We start from the raw sequence: 18,094 nt of genomic DNA, 5'->3' as shown, positions 1-18,094 counted from the left end.
AGAACCTTAAGAATGAGGCGATTTGACGAGATTTTTTTTCCCTTCAGTTTGTATCCTTATGTATTTCAGGAACTTTGTCTAATGGTCAGTTTCCTTTTCAACACCCACACAGACAGGGAGAGCTAGTGTTTAATATAATTTAGGTCTGAAGACATGCTGTTAATGATCCAAACAATTTAACATCAGTTGTTGGGGACCGGGGAGGCGTATCTTTTTTGGGCTTTTTGTGAGATGCAGTTTTTCAAAAAGGAGAAACACTACAACCAGTAGCCAGGTTGTGACTCCCCTTCTTCTCGGCTTCAGACTTCAAAGCTGCAGCTTCCCTGTTGTGATACTATCCCGAGGCCTGCTTCCCTCCCCCGACACACTCACATACATACACTTCGCCAGGAATGCTTTCGGGTTCCGGTTCCGTAAGGGGAAGACAGGGATATGCTCACAGGTAACTAGATCTCAAAATGATAATGTGCGTTTGAAAATCCATTTGTTTAGTGTTTCTTTCTTTCTTTTTTGAAAATCCACTTGTTTATATATTTTAAAAACAGGAGGAAGTCAAGGTAAACAAGGCAAAATGGATACATGTGAAAAGATACTCAGCTATCCATGGACAAGGATCGCTCTGAAGAACAAAGGGTAGTATGACGTTGAATGAGTCATGGTGTTCTCCAAGAGAGTAAAACGGTATTCTTGTAAGTTATGGTTTGATTCTTAGAACATCTGACAGAGGGTCTATCGATTACTGGGGCGGGGGAGCGGTTCCCCTCCTCACGGGCTGTTTGAGCTCCTGTGGGGCCAAGCATATTTTTGTTGTAATTTATCCCACCTGTGCCTGTCAGTTCCTTTCCACTTGCCTCCTCCCGTGACAGCCTGGCTCATGTTTCTTCATGAAGCTCTAAGCCAGTTATTAATAACAGCCCAGCGCGTCTCCTGACCCACCTAAGAGCATATGGTGTTTTTCACAAAAGAGAAGAGACATCATTCTCCTTGGCTTTGGACTTCACTTACAGAGCCCCTGAGCAGTAAGTTTGGGTGTTTAAACTATAGGACGTTTTGCAATGTGGACGTGGGAGGGAAGTTTATGCAACTCCCGTTTGCTTCTGGTAGGGGGAGAATGCAGTAAGCCAAAACTTAGACTCCCAAAGCCAATTTCTCTCACTCTGTTTCAGCCTCCCTTCAATGTGGATGAGGCTGTTTGCACGACAGACGAATGCATTAGAATTCGCTTCCTCTCATGTGTTTCTGGCTAAGTAAAGGTAGGAGGAGAAGCAAGGGAGTAATAAATCCTAAATGACTTGCCCACACCTGGTGGTACGCTTGGTCTTCCCGTCGCTCCGGTGACTGCGAAAGGAAGTCTCCCCCAGGGAGAGTGTTCGCATGGAGGGCTGCCCAGGAGCTGTGGGTCTTGTCGTTCCCCCGTCCTGGAGTCTCCATTCAGACACGGCACCTGCCTTGTTCCAGCGATTCATCGCCTTCTTGTTTTCTTTTAGCCGAAGGCTTTGTCTTTGCAGCCTCCTTTATAATGGTTGCTTCTGAGAGTCCTGAAAAGTAGGTCACTGTGTTTTCTGTCTGGAAAACGAGGACCAGCTTGGTCCCCGCGAGCTCAGCTAAAACCAGACAATCCAGTCATTCTTCCGGACCGGGGTCGCATGCAGCTTCCTGCTTTGGTTACGATGTATTCGGTGCTCTTGAACGTGGACATCAGGCTTTTCTAAGTGACATGTGTGAGGGAGGCATTGCAGCGAACTGGAAGGAGGCTGGTGCTGGCCTGCTGTGGAGCCCTGGCCTGGAGCGCTAACCAACTGTGCGAGTTCAAGCAAGTCCTAAGCTCTCTGAGCGGAGTGGGGTTTTCTCATAATGTATATAAGTGGCCAAGTATACTAACGGTATTTATGAAACCCCTCATTTGAATGTCTCCTGAATCTTCTTAATCATCTCTTGTTTGTTTCAGAATCAAATCTAGACACTCCGGGGTGGGTCTTTGACAGAAAGTATTAATCTAAATGGTAGAGACGAAGGAGGCAGGTGGACCGGGGATGAGGTAAATCGGTGACGGACATTAAGGAGGACACGTGTTGTGATGAGCACTGGGTGTCATATGTAAATGATGAATCACTAAATCCTACTTCTAAACCCAAACTACGCTATTTTGTTAGCTAGCTTGAATTTAAATTAAATCTTGGAAGGAAACAACAAGGGGGACGAAGAAAAAAATAAATGGTAGAGACAATAATTGGTTTCCTCTTTAGGATGGGCAAGCCGTGTGGAGGTCGAGGCTGGAGCATACGGTTGGTTGGCAGTTCGGGACGTTAGGCTATAGCTAAGATCAAGGAAGATGCCAAAGCTTCCAAAACAATTTCAAAGTGTAAGCTAGTATTTTCATAAACTTGCCAGGTTTACCCGTATTCTAACATTTGTTTTTCGGTTATGTGTTTCTATGGCTAGAAGGGACTGGTTCCCCCCGCTTGCCAGATCGATTCTGTGCCTGGAGGAAACAGGAGATGAGATTCTTGCTTTCCTCTACAAGCTTTCATCATGCACACATTTATTTAATTCCTACTTTGTGCAAGGTTAGCAAGGCATCAGTGAGCTCTGTATTCAGTAGGAGAAAGAAGTCATTTTGTGAGTAACTCAGGCATAAGTCAGAACGGGCTTTTTCTGTGATACTTGAGAAGTTCAGACAGAAGACAGACAGGGCCCGGATTCCACAGGCCTTCGCATCCAAAACTGACCCACCAAAAACAGGCATTGTTGGTTAGGCTTCCCCTTGGAAGGCTGTAAATTCTTGGAAAATGATTCCGGAATTTTCAGGGTTCCTCCTAAGATTCACCTTCTAAGTAATGAGCTGGTGAGGCATAAAAGGACAGCACCTTAAAACGGCGCCTCATTCTTATCCCTCGACCTCCCACTTCCCCAGTTACTTTTTTAAAAGATTTTATTTACTTATTTGCAAGAGAGCGAGAAAGCCCATGCGTGGGAGAGCACACACGAGCAGGGGGAGGGCCAGCAGGTAAGGGAGAAGCAGACTCCCCACTGAGTGGGGAGCCTGACTTGGGTCCCCAGCTCAGGACTCTGAGATCATGACCTGAGCTGAAGACAGACACTGAAACGACTGAGCCACCCAGGTGCCCCCACTTACTTTGTATTAAACACATAGTTTTCTTCTAGGGCCTGTGCTAAATGCTGGAAGTATAATTCTGCCTTTAAAGACTCACAGATTTTCATTTAACTTAAAATTCTGTTCTCCCCCCAGCCACCTACCTTCTCAGCTAAACTTGACTCCAAAAAACACTTAACTGGTTTCAGAAATCAAATCTGTGCCTTAATGAATCCAAAATTGCCATCACAGAATTTATGCAGTGTGTGTGTTGCAGAAAGTAGTTTGAAAGGTTCTGCCAGATGCTTTTTAGAGCTCCAAAAGACCTCCAGACAGGCCTCCGCTCTCCTGCACTCACCAGCCCCCCAGCCTGGAAGGGCCATTGTGTGGCTGTACGAATTCTGCAGATAAAAAACGCAGACCTCACAAACATCACCCTCTGTCTCACTCCTGCTTCCTCACACCAGGGCAGGACAAATATGTGCTGGGGCTTCCTCCTAAAACCTTGCAGAGCTAATCCCCACCCAGACTCGGGGCAGTTCATCCGGCCTTGTAAGACGACACTATAGCTGTGATTCATGGAGGAGGTCGGGGAACTTGTCAGGGAGAAGATTGATAACATTTTGATTATTGTGGTTCCAGAAGACTTCTTCATGTTAAGTGCCCATTAACTTGGGGGCAAGGCACAATCTTCTATTTGGGGCAGGAATGTGCCAGTGAGATATCTTAACCTTCAGAAGTCTTGGTCATGGATGATTAAGAGACGTTTGTTCATGTGTCGAAAAATAGTTCATTTTAGGGCCGAGATATTTACTTAACAAAAATCTGAGGCATGGTCAGGATGGCCCGGGAAGACCCCAACTGCACAGGATCAACAGAAAGAAAACATGAGAGAGGGAGAGTTGAAGAGAAGTAGAGTAGATCCACCCAGGTTGGGGAGCCCCCTCCCACCAGCTCCCTAAGAGTCAGGGGGACCCTCGGGAGTGCTGCCAGGCAATCCAGCCCACATACCTGCACGCCTGTCTCCACCTCCCCTTTCCATCTCTAGATCCACTTGTTTCCTCTCCTTCATCGGAGTCACTATGCTTTCCACGGTGCTGGGCGGCGGGGAAGTGACCATGTTTCTAATTCCTCAGCTTCACTGCAACAACGACTGTTTGCTCGAGCACCAGGCAGCATGCTGGGCTCCTGGCTTCCCTTCTTCCTGATCCTGAGATACAGCGGCAGCGGCAAAGTCTGTGGGGTCAGACAGACCTTCATTCAGATCCCGGTTTATCCCTGGTGTGTGATGTGAAGTGGTTTATTTAACCTCTCTGCTCTTCAGTTTCTAGAACTAAGGAAATGGGAGTGCTAATTACTCATGGTATCAGGCTTTACGTGATGACAATCAAAGCATTCATAGGCTTTTCCTAATGATAGTGACGAATAAAATCCTTTCAATCCCCTGCAAGACCGATAGCGTCTCTGAGTAGCAGGTGAGGTTAAGGGCAGGGTCTGAGGCTACAGGGTTATACCACCTAGAACCAGGATCTAAAACCAGTTTGGTCTGGCTCTAAAACCTATATTCTCTCCTCGCTGCACTTTGCTGACCGACCATCTGTGACCAAGCGGTTTTTGTCCTCAGCGGAAGTCTACTTTGTCAAGTTGAGACCTGCCAAAAGTGCTCCAGTCTTCGCTTGTAACTTCCTTGGTTTTGGACTCGCTCGTCTGACCCTGGCCGGAATCGGAGAAGTTGGGAGGTGAGGAAGGTAGAGTGTCTCCAAATAGGCGAGTGAAATGCAGAAATGATTTATCTCAAATGTCAAAACATGGCTAAGGCCATCGTGATGGTCTTTGTGAAAGACAGTAGCTGTGGAGGAGCCTCAGACAAGTCTCTGGAATTCCTGTCCTTCTCTGGGCCTCGTTGGTCGGATGGGAAGTGTCAAAATCGCAAATACCTTTTCCAGAGCCAGCATTTCTGTCATATTTCAGACCTTTCACTGCTATTGTTTTTCTTAGCTGGAAAGAGAAAAATCTCTTTGAAATCCTATCTCAAGCAGGAAACAAGGTACAATGATCATGCCACAGTCATTTAAGTGCAAAGCCATATGCCATTTATTATGATTCTCATTCAACAACATTTCTCTCATACAAGACTCATATCATTGATGAATTAATTTTTCAGATGTGTGTTAAATTTCCTTTCTCACATAATTTGGCTTTGGGCAGAATCTAAGGGAGGCTTAGCTAGTTCAAAAAATGCAATTTGAACTCAAATTTTAGAAACTTATGTAACGCACAATACCGTTGAATAGGTCTGAGTTTTTGGTTAACTTCTAAATGACTCAAATTTGAAGGTCTCCTGCCCTGCCACAACCAGTGGCCATTTCTAGAGACCCCAGGGGACAAATCTCCATGATGCCATAGAAACGGTAGCCATCCTAACAGGATGTTCCTATCCTAAAATCCCCTATGGCTGCTGTCAAATTTTAGTTGCCTTCTAGCAACTAGACTCGGTTCCCTAATTACAAATAAAACATAAATACAGAAGCAAAACCACCAACGAGATATAACTCCCCTATGATTTCTGAAGTGTCTAAAAGTAATTTTATTAAACATAAACTTGAAAAGAGACATTTTCCATGTAGAAAGCATCCAACTTTGGGATTTTGGATGCTTTTCAAATATTGGCTAGAAAAGGTAGACTTAATACATGTGTTTTTCTTGTTGCAATTGTCATTTAAACCAAATGGCCTTCCAGTCTTCTGAAAACACTTCTACTTTACATGCAGCTATTAAATCAATATTTGTTGAAAATGGATTGGTGTCAGATACTGTGAGGCACTGGGATCCAGGGTGGGTAAAGCCATCCTCATCGCAGTTTATGCAGTGCTATACGCAAACCAATAATCATAATGGGGTGTAGTGAGTTGAAATGTGGGAGAGACAAGCTGGCTTCAGTTCTGCCCAAGGAAGTCAGGATAGATCACAGAGGAGGTACCATTGGGTTTCAAAGGTGTGTGACAGTTCTGTGTGTTTAGGTGTTTAAAGAGAGCCCGAGAAGAATGACTCATTCAAGGATACCCTCTAGGAGGTAATATGCTAGATTATAATTACAATAATATTTACCATTGCTTATGATGTGTACTTGCCAGGCACAAGAATCATCTCATTTCATGCTCATACTGCCCTAAGAAATAGGTACTTTATTTTCATCCCCATTTTCTAGAAGGGCTAATGAAGGCACAGAGGGATCGTCTAAGGTTTCATGGTAAGTAACAGATCTGAGGGAAACTCTATCAGTCTGATTCTACACCCATCGCTCAACCATCATGTGCAGAAAACATTCTTGTTATTTCTTTGTCTAGTTAAGGTTAAGGAGGTCAAGGGGGAAAAAAAAAAACCTATCAGTCAAAGGTTGATAAGTGGATCAAAAACAAGGTAATAATAAACCAGAATAAAATTGCAAATAAAAAAGCTAATAAATATGTTTTAAAACCTGTACTTTCAGGAAACCTGGCTGCTAGAGTAAGGTCACACTGGTGGTCTGTGACTGTCCCATTCACAAAGAGCAGGCTATTTTGATGTGAGAGAATGGACAGCTGACTGTTGTAGAGATTTTCCAGCAGATTCTGGGTTCTCTCTCCCAGAAGGGCCATTGCAAGACAGTATATAGCATTATTTGATCAACAGTTCACATACACAGAAAGGAGTTGGGACTGAAGAGGAAGAGTGGCCGTTAATAATTACATGCAGGTATTTCCACTTCAGTATGGTCAATTTCCATTGTAAAACAGATCTTTTCAAAAGTAACTTCTTGTTTGAAAACATTAATAAATCTATGTATTTGAAAGATGGTGCCATTTGGAGCCCTGGGCTAGGAGAATCTAGGACCCAGCACAGAATACTGAGTGGCCCTGGGTAGTTGCTCTATGTTCTCATGGCGTGTCGCCACAGCCTGGCACAGGCTAGCTCCTCAATAAATGGGAATTACTGTACTCTACTGGAGTGACCTAAAGGTAAAAATGGACAGATTTCAATTATGTGTCATTTTCAACATGTGTCTTTAGGCAACTTTGCTCAGTATTATTTTGACCATTAGATACTGATGGAAACAGGAGTAGGATGAACAAATTCTTGTCAAAAAAGAAAATATTTTTGAACTATGACTCAAGAGTTTAAGACTATAAGCTTGAATCCAATGAAAATTGTTTTTCTTTTGACTGAAAAGAGACTTTCCAAAGTATGTTCTGTTCTTTGTCTCGACCAAGAATCCATGCCCAGTAAGGGGAAATAGTAGAGGTTAAGAGAAATTGAGAAAATGGTGAGGTCTTACTTGGGGGGGGTGAGGTGCAAGCCATTTAGTAAATCCACTCTTCTTATGGTTGCAGAAGTCAGAGTTGATTTGAGAAGCCTCATTTTATATAAAAACAAATTCATGAAGGTTTTAAAGGCAAGAGCCTAGGGCCACCTGGGTGGTTCAGTCGTTAAGTGTTTGCCTTAGGCTCAGGTCATGATCCAGGGGTCGGGATCGAGCCCCACATGGGGCTCCCTGCTCGGTGGGAAGCTTGATTCTCCTTCTCCCACTCCCCCTGCTTGTGTTCATTCTCTTGTTGTCTCTCTCTCTGTCAAATAAATAAATAAAATCTTAAAAAAAAAAAAAAAAGGCAAGAACCTACAAGCTGATGGCAGGAGGAAAAATAGGGCATACAGTGAAATTCCATTCCCAGAGACCAAAGTTTATTGCTACTTTCTATTTGTCCAACTTTGGGGGATACCACTTTTCAACCACTGATAAACAATGAACAGGTCACTTTGAATTAGATTATTTGGACTCTTTCTGGAGTCAAAAGATAAAATAAATACAAATTTTAAAAAACAGATGAGAGTATTTGCAGTACAACAGTCTATAAAATAATAATTTGATTCCCAGTACCTTCTGAAATAGGGAAAAGAAAGGTAGGTAGAAGCATTGTGAATGAGATGATAAATTATTCGCAATCTTCTGAAATTTCTACACGAAGGTCCAAAATAATCGGGGATGTCTTAGATTAGAAATTGGAGATTATTTTAGTTATGACTTTTAAATACTATATTCAAGATAACCCTGTGGTCTCGAAGTAGTCACACTCAATATGGTCTATCATACTCTTAAAAGTGTCCTAATTTATTTGAAATTTGTTTTTTATTTATTTATTTATTTATTTATTTATTTATTTATTTATTTTAAAGGTTTTATTTATTTATTTGACAGAGAGAAATTACAAGTACACTGAGAGGCAGGCAGAGAGAGAGAGAAGGAAGCAGGCTCCCTGCTGAGCAGAGAGCCCGATGCGGGACTCGATCCCAGGACCCTGAGATCATGACCTGAGCCGAAGGCAGTGGCTTAACCCACTGAACCACCCAGGCGCCCCAAAATTTGTTTTTTTTTTAAAGATTTTATTTATTTGACAGACTGAGATCACTAGTAGGCAGAAAGGCAGGCAGAGAGAAAGAGAGAGAGGGAGAGGAGGAAGCAGGCTCCCCGCTGAGCAGAGAGTCCCAGGATCTTGGGATCATGACCCGAGCTGAAGGCAGAGGCTTTAACCCATTGAACCACCCAGGTGCCCCTGAAATTTGTGATGCGTGTTGTACCCAATAAAAAACACTAGGAATCTTTTTGCTCTGAGTATTGCTGTTGCTAAATAGCTTTCCCCCCAAAAGAATGTCCCTCCAATCCCAAAGAAAAAAACACCTGATTACAAAGCTTCTAGCCATGTAAGAATTAGACAAAACATAAATTAAGGTGCAGTGACACTCATAATTTTAATCCACAGTAAAATCTGAGCACATTAGTAAGCTTGTGATGATACAAGTCTGTGTCCTTCCAGTGACTGAGATCTAAAAGCAGATCTATCATCAAGCAGAAGAGCTAAACAGGAACCACCCATATTCCTATTGATCATGAGTGTTTTGGATGAGACAAGAACATGTTCTTTAGCAAAAAAGACTTACAATGAACTCAAGGAAAGTTAAGTTTATCAGTGAAACATTTTAATTGAAAATATCATTTGTACTGATATGTTTTCAATTAAAATGTTTCATGGATAAATCTAATTTTCCCAAGTTCATACTTGCTTATATGATCGGTTTCACAAAATAAAATTAGTATATGTTACTGTTATATATATGAAGAAAGAAGAAGACTGGCAGTTTTGAAACTATTTTCCAAAGTTATATAAGCAAGCAATGCCCCTTTAAATGAAAATGGGAGAAATGGAAACAGAAGGATAAAAAAAACCACATACTGTCCTTCCTTCCAAAATTGACCACTGTGATCATTTGTAGGTATTTCTTACTGTTCTTTTCTTTCCTTTCTCCACCCCCACCCCCATAGTCCCATTGTAGAGTTTAATATACATACAGAAAAGTGCATAAAACTTACAGGTACAGTTTAACAAATGGTTAAAAAGTGATTGCCAGTGTGGGACGCCTGGGTGGCTCAGTGGATTAAAGCCTCTGCCTTCAGCTCAGGTCATGGTCCTGGGGTCCTGGGTTCGAGCCCCACATCGGGCTCTCAGCGGGGAGTCTGCTTCCTCCCTCTCTCTGCCTGCCTCTCTGCCTACTTGTGATCTCTGTCAAATGAATGAAAAAACTCTTAAAAAAAAAAGTGATTGCCAGTGTCACCACTGCCCAGGACGGGAAATTAAACAGTGTTGGGAGCTCCTCATCCCACTTATCTCTTCCCTTAACCCTCACTGAAGTCACCCATCCTGACATGGTAGCCAATCCCTTGCTTTCCTTGATAAATTTACCTCCTACACAGCTGCCATTCACATTCACCCCTTAATTGTGCACTCTTTAAAAAAGATTTATTATTTATTTGAGAGAGAGAGAGTGTGTGCAGTGGGAGGGGCAGAGAGAGAGAATCTCAAGCAGACTCCATACTGTGTGCAGAGCCTGAGGTGGGGCACGATCTCGTGACCCTGAGATTATGACCTGAGCCAAAACCGGGAGTTGGACGTTTTACCCAACTGTGCGAAGCCAGGAGCCCTTTTGGGGCCTTGCTTTTTAAGACTTTGATATTATGATCATAAAATTTACCCCTGCTTTTGTATGTAGCTATAGCTTAATGTTCATTATTGTGCAGTATTCCGTTCTATGAATTTATCTATTTATCTGCTAATGGTCCTGTGGGTTGTTGCTGAGTGGAGAGTATGATGAACAGCGGGTGCCCTAATGCGGATATTCATGTATCTCGTATGTACTTTGGAGTGTATGGGTGGTCATAAGGTATGGGTTTCAATCATATTTAAATATTAAACATAATTTTCTTTTCTTTTTTTAAGATTTTATTTATTTATTTAACACAGAGAGAGAGAGAGAGATCACAAGCAGGCAGAGCGGCAGGGAGAGAGAGAGGGGGAAGCAGGCTCTCTGCTGAGCAGAGAGCCTGACACGGGGCTCAATCCCAGGACCCTGAGATCATGACTTGAGCCGAAGGCAGAGCCTCAGTCTGCTGAGCCACTCAGGTGCCCCTAAACATAATTTTCTAAGTAGTGTTTTTATTATTTTGTAGTTATAATAACCATCATTTTATTGGATAAATAATCTTCCATTGGTACCTTAATTTTGTAGCCTGGTCTTTTGTAATAAATTTACTCCTGCACTTTTTAATTTGTTCATAAAAGTGGTACAAAGTCCTAAAACTTATAGAATTTATAGCAGACATACAGTCACATGAACTATGGTCTTATGTAGACAGTGGCGTTTTGTTCATTGTCATAGAAGGTATTGAAGCAATTATATTTAAAACAACTCTTAGGGAATTTTTTGGTTGTGTTGTACAGTATGATTGCCGTAGTAGTAGTAGCCAATACCTATATCATACCACATAATTATTATCTCTTCTTGTGTTGAAAACAATTAAAACCTAGTCTTTTAGCAAGTTTAATGTTATAATACAGTTTTATTATCTATAATCACTGTAATGGGAATTAGGTCTTTAGAATTTACTTACTAGTTGCAAATGTATGTATCTTTAAACATTTCTCAGAGAGAGAAATGTTTAATCAGAGAGAGAAATGTTTAAAAGATACAGTGAATGTTTTCCCTGCCAGGAAAACCTTAAAATTCAGCTTAACCTTTCTGTTAAAGTTTTACTGTTTAGCTGCACAAATCTGTGATAAATTAAAATTAAAGTGTCATATTTTCCGAAGTCTGACCTTTGACATCTTCCTGACTTCTTTTAGAAGTTTCTCCAAGCAGGCTCCCTGCCCCTCTACTTTGTACACTACCTCACTATCTACTAAAACCTTTCAATGTGCTTTGACACAGGGACCAAGGTTGCTAAGAGACCACCTGCGCTGAATGCACTTTGTTCAAGCAAGAGCTTGCGGAGTGAACCCCAGGAGTGGGGTTATCTACCATTACCTGGGATCAAGTCAGGTGAGAAATGGGTTTCTACTCACTCATCAGTCCCCACCCGCTACCTGGTCTTTTCCAAACTTCCTATCTCAGTCTCTTGCTGTAGTTGGAGGAAAGTAAAAGTGTCCTTCAGAGCACAGATGAAAGAAACACAAGCTGGAGGCCATAGGAATGAAAAAATCACTTTACAAACTCGTATATTCTTCTCACCCATTGCTTCTGAAACATAGGTGAAAGGAATCTTTGGATGTCAGGGAAATTCTAGGTGTTTACTTTGCCAGTGACTGCTGCGTAGTTTGGGGCATGTCATTCCCTCCTCCAGGATCGGGGCTAGTTATTACAGAACTTAAACCAGATTGCTGAAATGGGAGAAGACAATACCGTAGAAACCTCGTCTAGTCCTCTCTCTTACAACTCAACCTGCCTTTTTGGTTTTTGAGTGAAAATAGCAAAAAGTATTCTTCTACTCCAACATTGCCACTTTTAAAAAGTATTGACACTCCTTTTGAGTGTATAAAAGGAACTCTGATGCAAGTCTTTGAAAACTGCTTGATTTATTTGACCTTGCATTCCTGAAAAAGGAATTCAGAACGGTTCTAAACGCCCTCCCTGACAGGCGTTCATTTGGTAAAATGTTCCAACAGTGTGCTGAACTCACATTAATACCTTTTAAAATTCCGTAATATTTTTTGAAATTGCTCTTGTTTGTAAAAACTATCTGATTAACACAGAAATGTGGAGGAAATTAAATGTTTGATATCTTGTTAAGTGACCAAAATAATGAGAGAGAGGATCTTGAGGAAAGATCAGGACAATGAAAAAGACCTTTTGTTGCTTAATTAAAAAAACATTTTGTCACCTGCCTTTTTCTGTGTCTTCTAATTCTCATTTCCTGGTGATGCCACCCATATAGGTGGGAAGAATGGCAATTTCACTGATGCCAGTAGAAATGATGGTAAATAACTTTGTAGATAAGATTTCATACAAAACTAATTACATGATAACATGACAAGAGAATGGCCATTCTGCTAGTCCCTTGAACTGTTTCTTTTTCTTCCTTTTTTTTTTTTTTTTTTTTAAGATTTTGTACATTTATTTGGCAAAGAGAGATAGAGCAAGAGCACACAAACAGGGGGGATCAGCCGGCAGAGAAAGAAGCAGACTCCCTGCTGAGCAGGGAGCCCTATGCAGGGCTCAATCCCAGGAACCCAGGATCATGACCTGAGTCTAAGGCAGAAGCTTAACCGACTGAGCCACCCAAGTGCCCCAAGCTGTCCCTTTTTAGAAAGAAAGGCATATTTGACATGTAGAAAAATGTCTGATTATGACATAAAGTGGTCAAAATGAGTGTGTAGAAAATGTTTTAATTAATTAGGGGGAAAAGTATTTTAGTTTATTGGTAGGTTACAGATGTGTACAGATGTTCCCTCATCACTATTTTTTACAGTGCAACTATTCCACTGAAGTTAAAAAATCAGGATTATAAATACGTTTATTTCAGGATACTTTTCTCTTTTCCCCCATCAGGGAGCAAGAGCATTCTGGATATGATGTATAAAAACTGGATATTAATGTCTACTACTATTCCTGCAAGTCCAGAAGATGAAATTCTTGGAAGACTTCTAAAAATTTTGTTTGTTATCTTTGTTGACTTTATGTCTATTATATATGTCATTATAACTTCCTAAAGAACTGAATTCCCTTGCTTCACATGTAAATTTCACATTAATTCCACTGAATAAAATTTGTAGTTTAATTTTTTGAGTGATTTTAATTTGCTAATATTCTAGAAGCCAAAAGGACATTACAATCAAAACAATACCGTGTATTGCTTAGTACCTTAAGGTTTATAAAGCATTATAAAAATTCATGTTTTTTTTTTCCCCAGAAATCTACACTACTGACTTATAAAACTTCTTGACTTTTTAATATGATTGTAATTTGGTATATTGACTAAAATTTATAAGTGTAAGTATGGGTGATTTTTTTTCAGGATGCATAACTATGTGAAATTTTATATGGTTCTATTTTTAACACACCAAGCTTAACATATGACAATCTTTCCATACGATATGCCAGTAAGTTATACTCATTTTCTTATACACTTATCTCATCTGTGTGGAGGTAGGTATGTTTTTCCAAACCCTGGACAATTTTATGTTTCTATCAACAAGAACTTAAAGTTAGGAATAGAAATACCATAAAGAGATTCTTTTAAGAAAACAGAAGTTACAAGAGAGGAGAGAAAACAGGAGCAACGTGTCGATTTTCTATTTGGGTCTAAAGGCTCCCCGTATGTCATTTAATGTAAGGCTCACAAAATTCTAGGAGACAGCTTTGTTGCCCTCATTTTACAGAAGGAAAAATGGGATGTTGGGGAGAAATATGCTAGCGTGAGACTAAAAAGAGGAAGTGACCAGAACCAGGTCTTGGGCCTTCGCAATCCAAAGGTAAATAAGAAGACGAGTGTGATTAAAAACCAATCTGCAGAGCTCAGCTTCTTCTCACAATGTTTTAGTTAAGTCTTTAGGGTTGTATTTTTTTTTTTTTTAAGATTTTATTTATTTATTTGGCAAAAAGAGATCACAAGTAGGCAGAGAGAGAGGCAGGCTGAGAGAGAGGGGGAAGCAGGCTCCTTGCTTTAGAGGCTTTACCCTACTGAGCCACCCAGGTGCTCCTTAGGGCTGTACTTTTATATCACCACTATTTATTTTCTTATTCTGCATTTAAAAATCTTTTATGAAAGAGACATCAATTACCCTGCTTGACAATGCATTCTCTTTACTTGTTTTCTTGATTTCCTCATTTTCTGACAGTGTTAAAATATAACTGTTGAACTTCTGCTTTTTAAGCTTCTGAAAAGCAAAGGTCACTCTGTCCTTTAGACTTTCTGACTTTTTACACTGGACACACATGCTTCACCAAATTCTGATTTCCTCCATGTGATGACCATTTTCTCAGATTTGGCCCAGTCATTAATGCAAGCTTTCATAAGAGGCCTAATGAAGTGTGAAAGGAATCTGGGACCTTTGAGACTTATTACTTAACTGACTCTTACTTAACCTTTCAGTGGTGTTGTGTATTTAACCATAAGCCAAGCAGAGTCAAACTCCTTGCACACTTGCTGTAACAGAAAATCCTACTTTTTCTACACTATACATTCACACCCTTCCTTTTGGATATAAGAGTCACGTCCTGGGTGCCTGGGTGGCTCAGTTGGTTGAGCGACTGCCTTGGGCTCAGGTTATGAGCCCGGATTTCCAGGATCGAGTCCCGCATCGAGCTCCCAGCACCTTGAGGAGTCTGCTTCTCCCTCTGACCTTCTCCTCTCTCATGCTCTCTCTCACTCATTCTCTCTCAAATAAATAAATAAAATCTTAAAAAAAAAAATGTCATGTCCTGTTGATGTATAACAGGTTTCTCCCCACTTCCCTGTATTTGGGATTTGTTGGGGCCTATATTATCAGGTTACTGACAGGAGAGCAAAGTCACTCCATCTTCTAGAAATTGTTTTTCTTCCACCCTGTCTGCTTCCAGGCAGTAGACAGTGTGGTTAGAAGCACTGACTATGAAGCCAGATTACGTGTGTCCAAATCTGGGCTATGCCTCCTACAGTTTAATAACCCTGCGTCTCCCCTCCCTGACCTATAAAACAAGTGCCTGTGTCCCAGGTTTTTAGAGAGGATGAAATGAGCATGCAAAACGCTTAGCATAGTTCTTGGTGTATGGAAAACAGAAAACTGTGACAGACTGGTGTTATCAGCATCCTCAGGGAGAAGCACAGGTGACTTGGCTTCCTTCAAGCTGAATGTTAGTGGGTCTCAGTCAACCGCCTGTCCTATATGCCCCCCTTGCTCTCAGAATGACCTCACATTAACCCATTCCCTGCGAGTGTGACTGTTTGCCACTGGGCCCAGCAGAGTTCTGGGCGAGGTGTAGGTCTAAACCTGTTGACAGTGCAGGCCTCCTTTGGGGATGTTATTTTGGGACCTGGCAATTACCGCTAGGTACAGTATGACTTGCGACAACAAAGAAACACTGGTAAATATCTTCTTGCAATAAGTAGAGTCCTGGCTTTATAATCAGAAATATATCTTTTTTTTTTTTTTTCACTCTTCAAAAATACTCATTCAGTTCCTTTTTGCCAGGCATGGTATTGAATAACCTGGGCAAAGTAGTGAACAAAGCATACTTTTCCTGCTCCCAGGGAGCTCAAAGTCCAGTGGGGGTGGAGGTGAATGGATACCCAAAGGGTTCAATTGCCATGGGGTGAGTAGTAGACAGAATATGCCTGGGAGGGTGTGGTGTTGTGGAGGACGTTCTCCAGCAGCAGAGTCCCGGGATCCTGTTAGACATGCAGAACCCTAGCTTCCCCGCAGACCTACTGAATTCAGAAGCTGCACTGTAACCAGATCCCTAGTGATTCATATGCATGCTACAGTTGGAGAAACACTTACGTGGAAGGAAGCTTACTGGACTAAGTGTTCCTACTGTCTGGCTAGTGGACAGATAACGTGACCTCTGGGCAAATTGCTTAACCTCTCTGGGTCTCATACTCCTCCTGCATTAAAATGGAACAGAATGAACAGAATGAAGAAATACCGAAAATGGCATAAATACTACCTGCTTTGCAGAACATGTAGAAATATTGTGAATTTTAAACGAACTGAATGGAAACACACAGAAATGCGTTACAGAAAACAGTTATATAAATCTAAGACTTCATAAACATCAAGAAAACAGGAATAGCTCTGGGAGGTAAGGGACCCATGACTCCTTTTAGGAGAACTGGAAATGGATTGTTCTTCTAAATGGCAACCATATCCACTGCACGGATGCAGGTCTGCAGCCCGGATTAGGTAACGTGTGTTTTCTTGGATGAATTTCTGTGGAGTTTCGTAGAACTTAACATCCACAGGCACTGTTATAGTCAACCCTCCAGCTGAACTGGGTGATGTTTTTTTTTTTAACTTGCCACTAATAGGTATGAATCGTCTGGCCATGCCTGAGCTCATGTGTCTACATGCTGTCAATTTCATAATCTCGGTATCAACTCAAGTGCCCTTGCACCTTTCCCAGTTCTGCAGTCCTTGGAGAACTTCAGAGAGACGTCAGAAGTTACTTGCTAGAATCCTCCTAACTCATCAATGGCAAAACCTGAAGTTGGAATGGGCTGTGCTAAATGTTTTGCATACATTATGCAATTTAATTTGTACTGAGAGATCTATGAGGTATTTCCACTCTGCAGATGAAGAGATGCCAGTTCAGAGGAATTAAGTACGATGGCCAAGTTCGCACAGGACATCCTGACGGTGGTCACACCGCTGAAAGTGAGAGAACCCAGACCCTCGATGCAAAATGATCTGCCTCCAGAACCCTGTTCTTGACCATGCAGTTATCTTCACATCAAGTCATAGAGGTTAATTTCCTCACTGGCTTTTTGCTTGGAAGGGCAAGAAGTTTGCACTAAATGAAGCAGTCTAATCCTACGCTGAGGGAGGCAACCTGTCGCATATAACCTATTGTATTGTGACACCTTGCAATGTGATGACTATTCACCTTACGGGCGCTGGTCTTTCTAAGGCTTCTGTCTATAATAAAAGGGCATATGTACTCTCTGGTCATTGAGTCCCATTGCTGCATGTTATCAAATATGAAGTCAGTCTTTATAAAAAGGAAGTCTTGGATTATTGTGCTGCATTTGGTACACAAAGAAATAGAAGTTGTGTCTATAAAATTATTTCATGTCAATTTCTTAATAATTGAAAAATCTCAAATACTATTTTGAGCAATCTGTCCCCAAAGAACTCACAAGGGACACCTTGGTAAATGTGCCAATTGCCTGGGCTTAGTACTAGCATCTTTTGAGTGATAAGCATTCTACAGTTTACGCATTAACTTCAGTGTTTACTTGACTGAAATGACTTACAAAAAACAATAAGCCAGGTAGCCCCTCTGAGTTAGCGCTCCAGGGTAGGACCGGGGTGGACTACTGCCGTAGAGACTGGGACCGAGGTTTGGGAGAGAATCTTCAACGTGTGGTGTTTGTGTGAGGACGCAGAACAGGTTTTTGTTCTGGGCTGCTCTCCGCGCGATGGTTATTTGCTAACCTGACGAGGAGCAGTCCTACTAACTGAGCAAACTGAGGGCGTGTTGCCATGTAGGCCAGTCTGGGATCAGCCATGAGCACAGACTTATTTATAAACCTACAGGAAAGGCCCCTTGAGTGTGCTCTGCCTTCCGACCGGGAATGATGGTGAGAGATTAGTGAGAGAGCACAGGAAGTCCTTGAGGGCCAACTGGGTTTCCAGCCTGGGCATCTGCCCTTTCAGCCAGGAGCTAGCTACAGACTGTTCTCTGGATGGTCAGTGTCCCTCGACTGGTGTGATCTCAAGGCACAGAGACTGACCTTTGGGTGTTGTTTACGAAGTTGATTATAACTTGCACTATGGAGATCATTTGCTCAATAAATATTTAACAAGCACTCATTGCCTGTCTGGTAGTGCTGTAGGCACGGGGCAAGATTACAGGTTCTGTCCTCGCAGAGCTTGCCTTCTGATGGGGGAGGCAGACAACAGGCTGATAAAGTCATGAGAATTTTGGATAGTTCTAAAT

The 18,094-nt window shown here is 41.7% G+C and overlaps 1 protein-coding gene across 4 annotated transcripts; it reads left to right on the top strand.

The window, feature by feature from the left end:
* Positions 1–300: 300 nt before the first annotated feature.
* Positions 301–13,235, top strand: MRLN (myoregulin). Of its 4 annotated transcripts, none has more exons than XM_059395817.1 (5): positions 301–442; positions 546–689; positions 4,703–4,833; positions 11,390–11,500; positions 13,007–13,235. In XM_059395817.1, the coding sequence occupies exon 5, from the start codon at positions 13,027–13,029 to the stop codon at positions 13,165–13,167; it is 141 nt and encodes a 46-aa protein (XP_059251800.1). In that variant the 5' UTR covers positions 301–442; positions 546–689; positions 4,703–4,833; positions 11,390–11,500; positions 13,007–13,026; the 3' UTR covers positions 13,168–13,235. The 4 variants fall into 4 exon arrangements, with proteins under 4 accessions (XP_059251800.1, XP_059251799.1, XP_059251798.1 ...); XM_059395816.1 differs by lacking the exons at positions 301–442; positions 546–689 and adding exons at positions 895–1,019; positions 1,167–1,253; XM_059395815.1 differs by lacking the exons at positions 301–442; positions 546–689 and adding an exon at positions 895–1,019.
* Positions 13,236–18,094: the final 4,859 nt, after the last annotated feature.

Source organism: Mustela nigripes, chromosome 4, assembly GCF_022355385.1.
Source record: "Mustela nigripes isolate SB6536 chromosome 4, MUSNIG.SB6536, whole genome shotgun sequence".
NCBI lineage: Eukaryota > Metazoa > Chordata > Mammalia > Carnivora > Mustelidae > Mustela > Mustela nigripes.
Note: the sequence above shows the minus strand (reverse complement) of the source record. Positions and strands in the feature narration are given on the sequence as shown.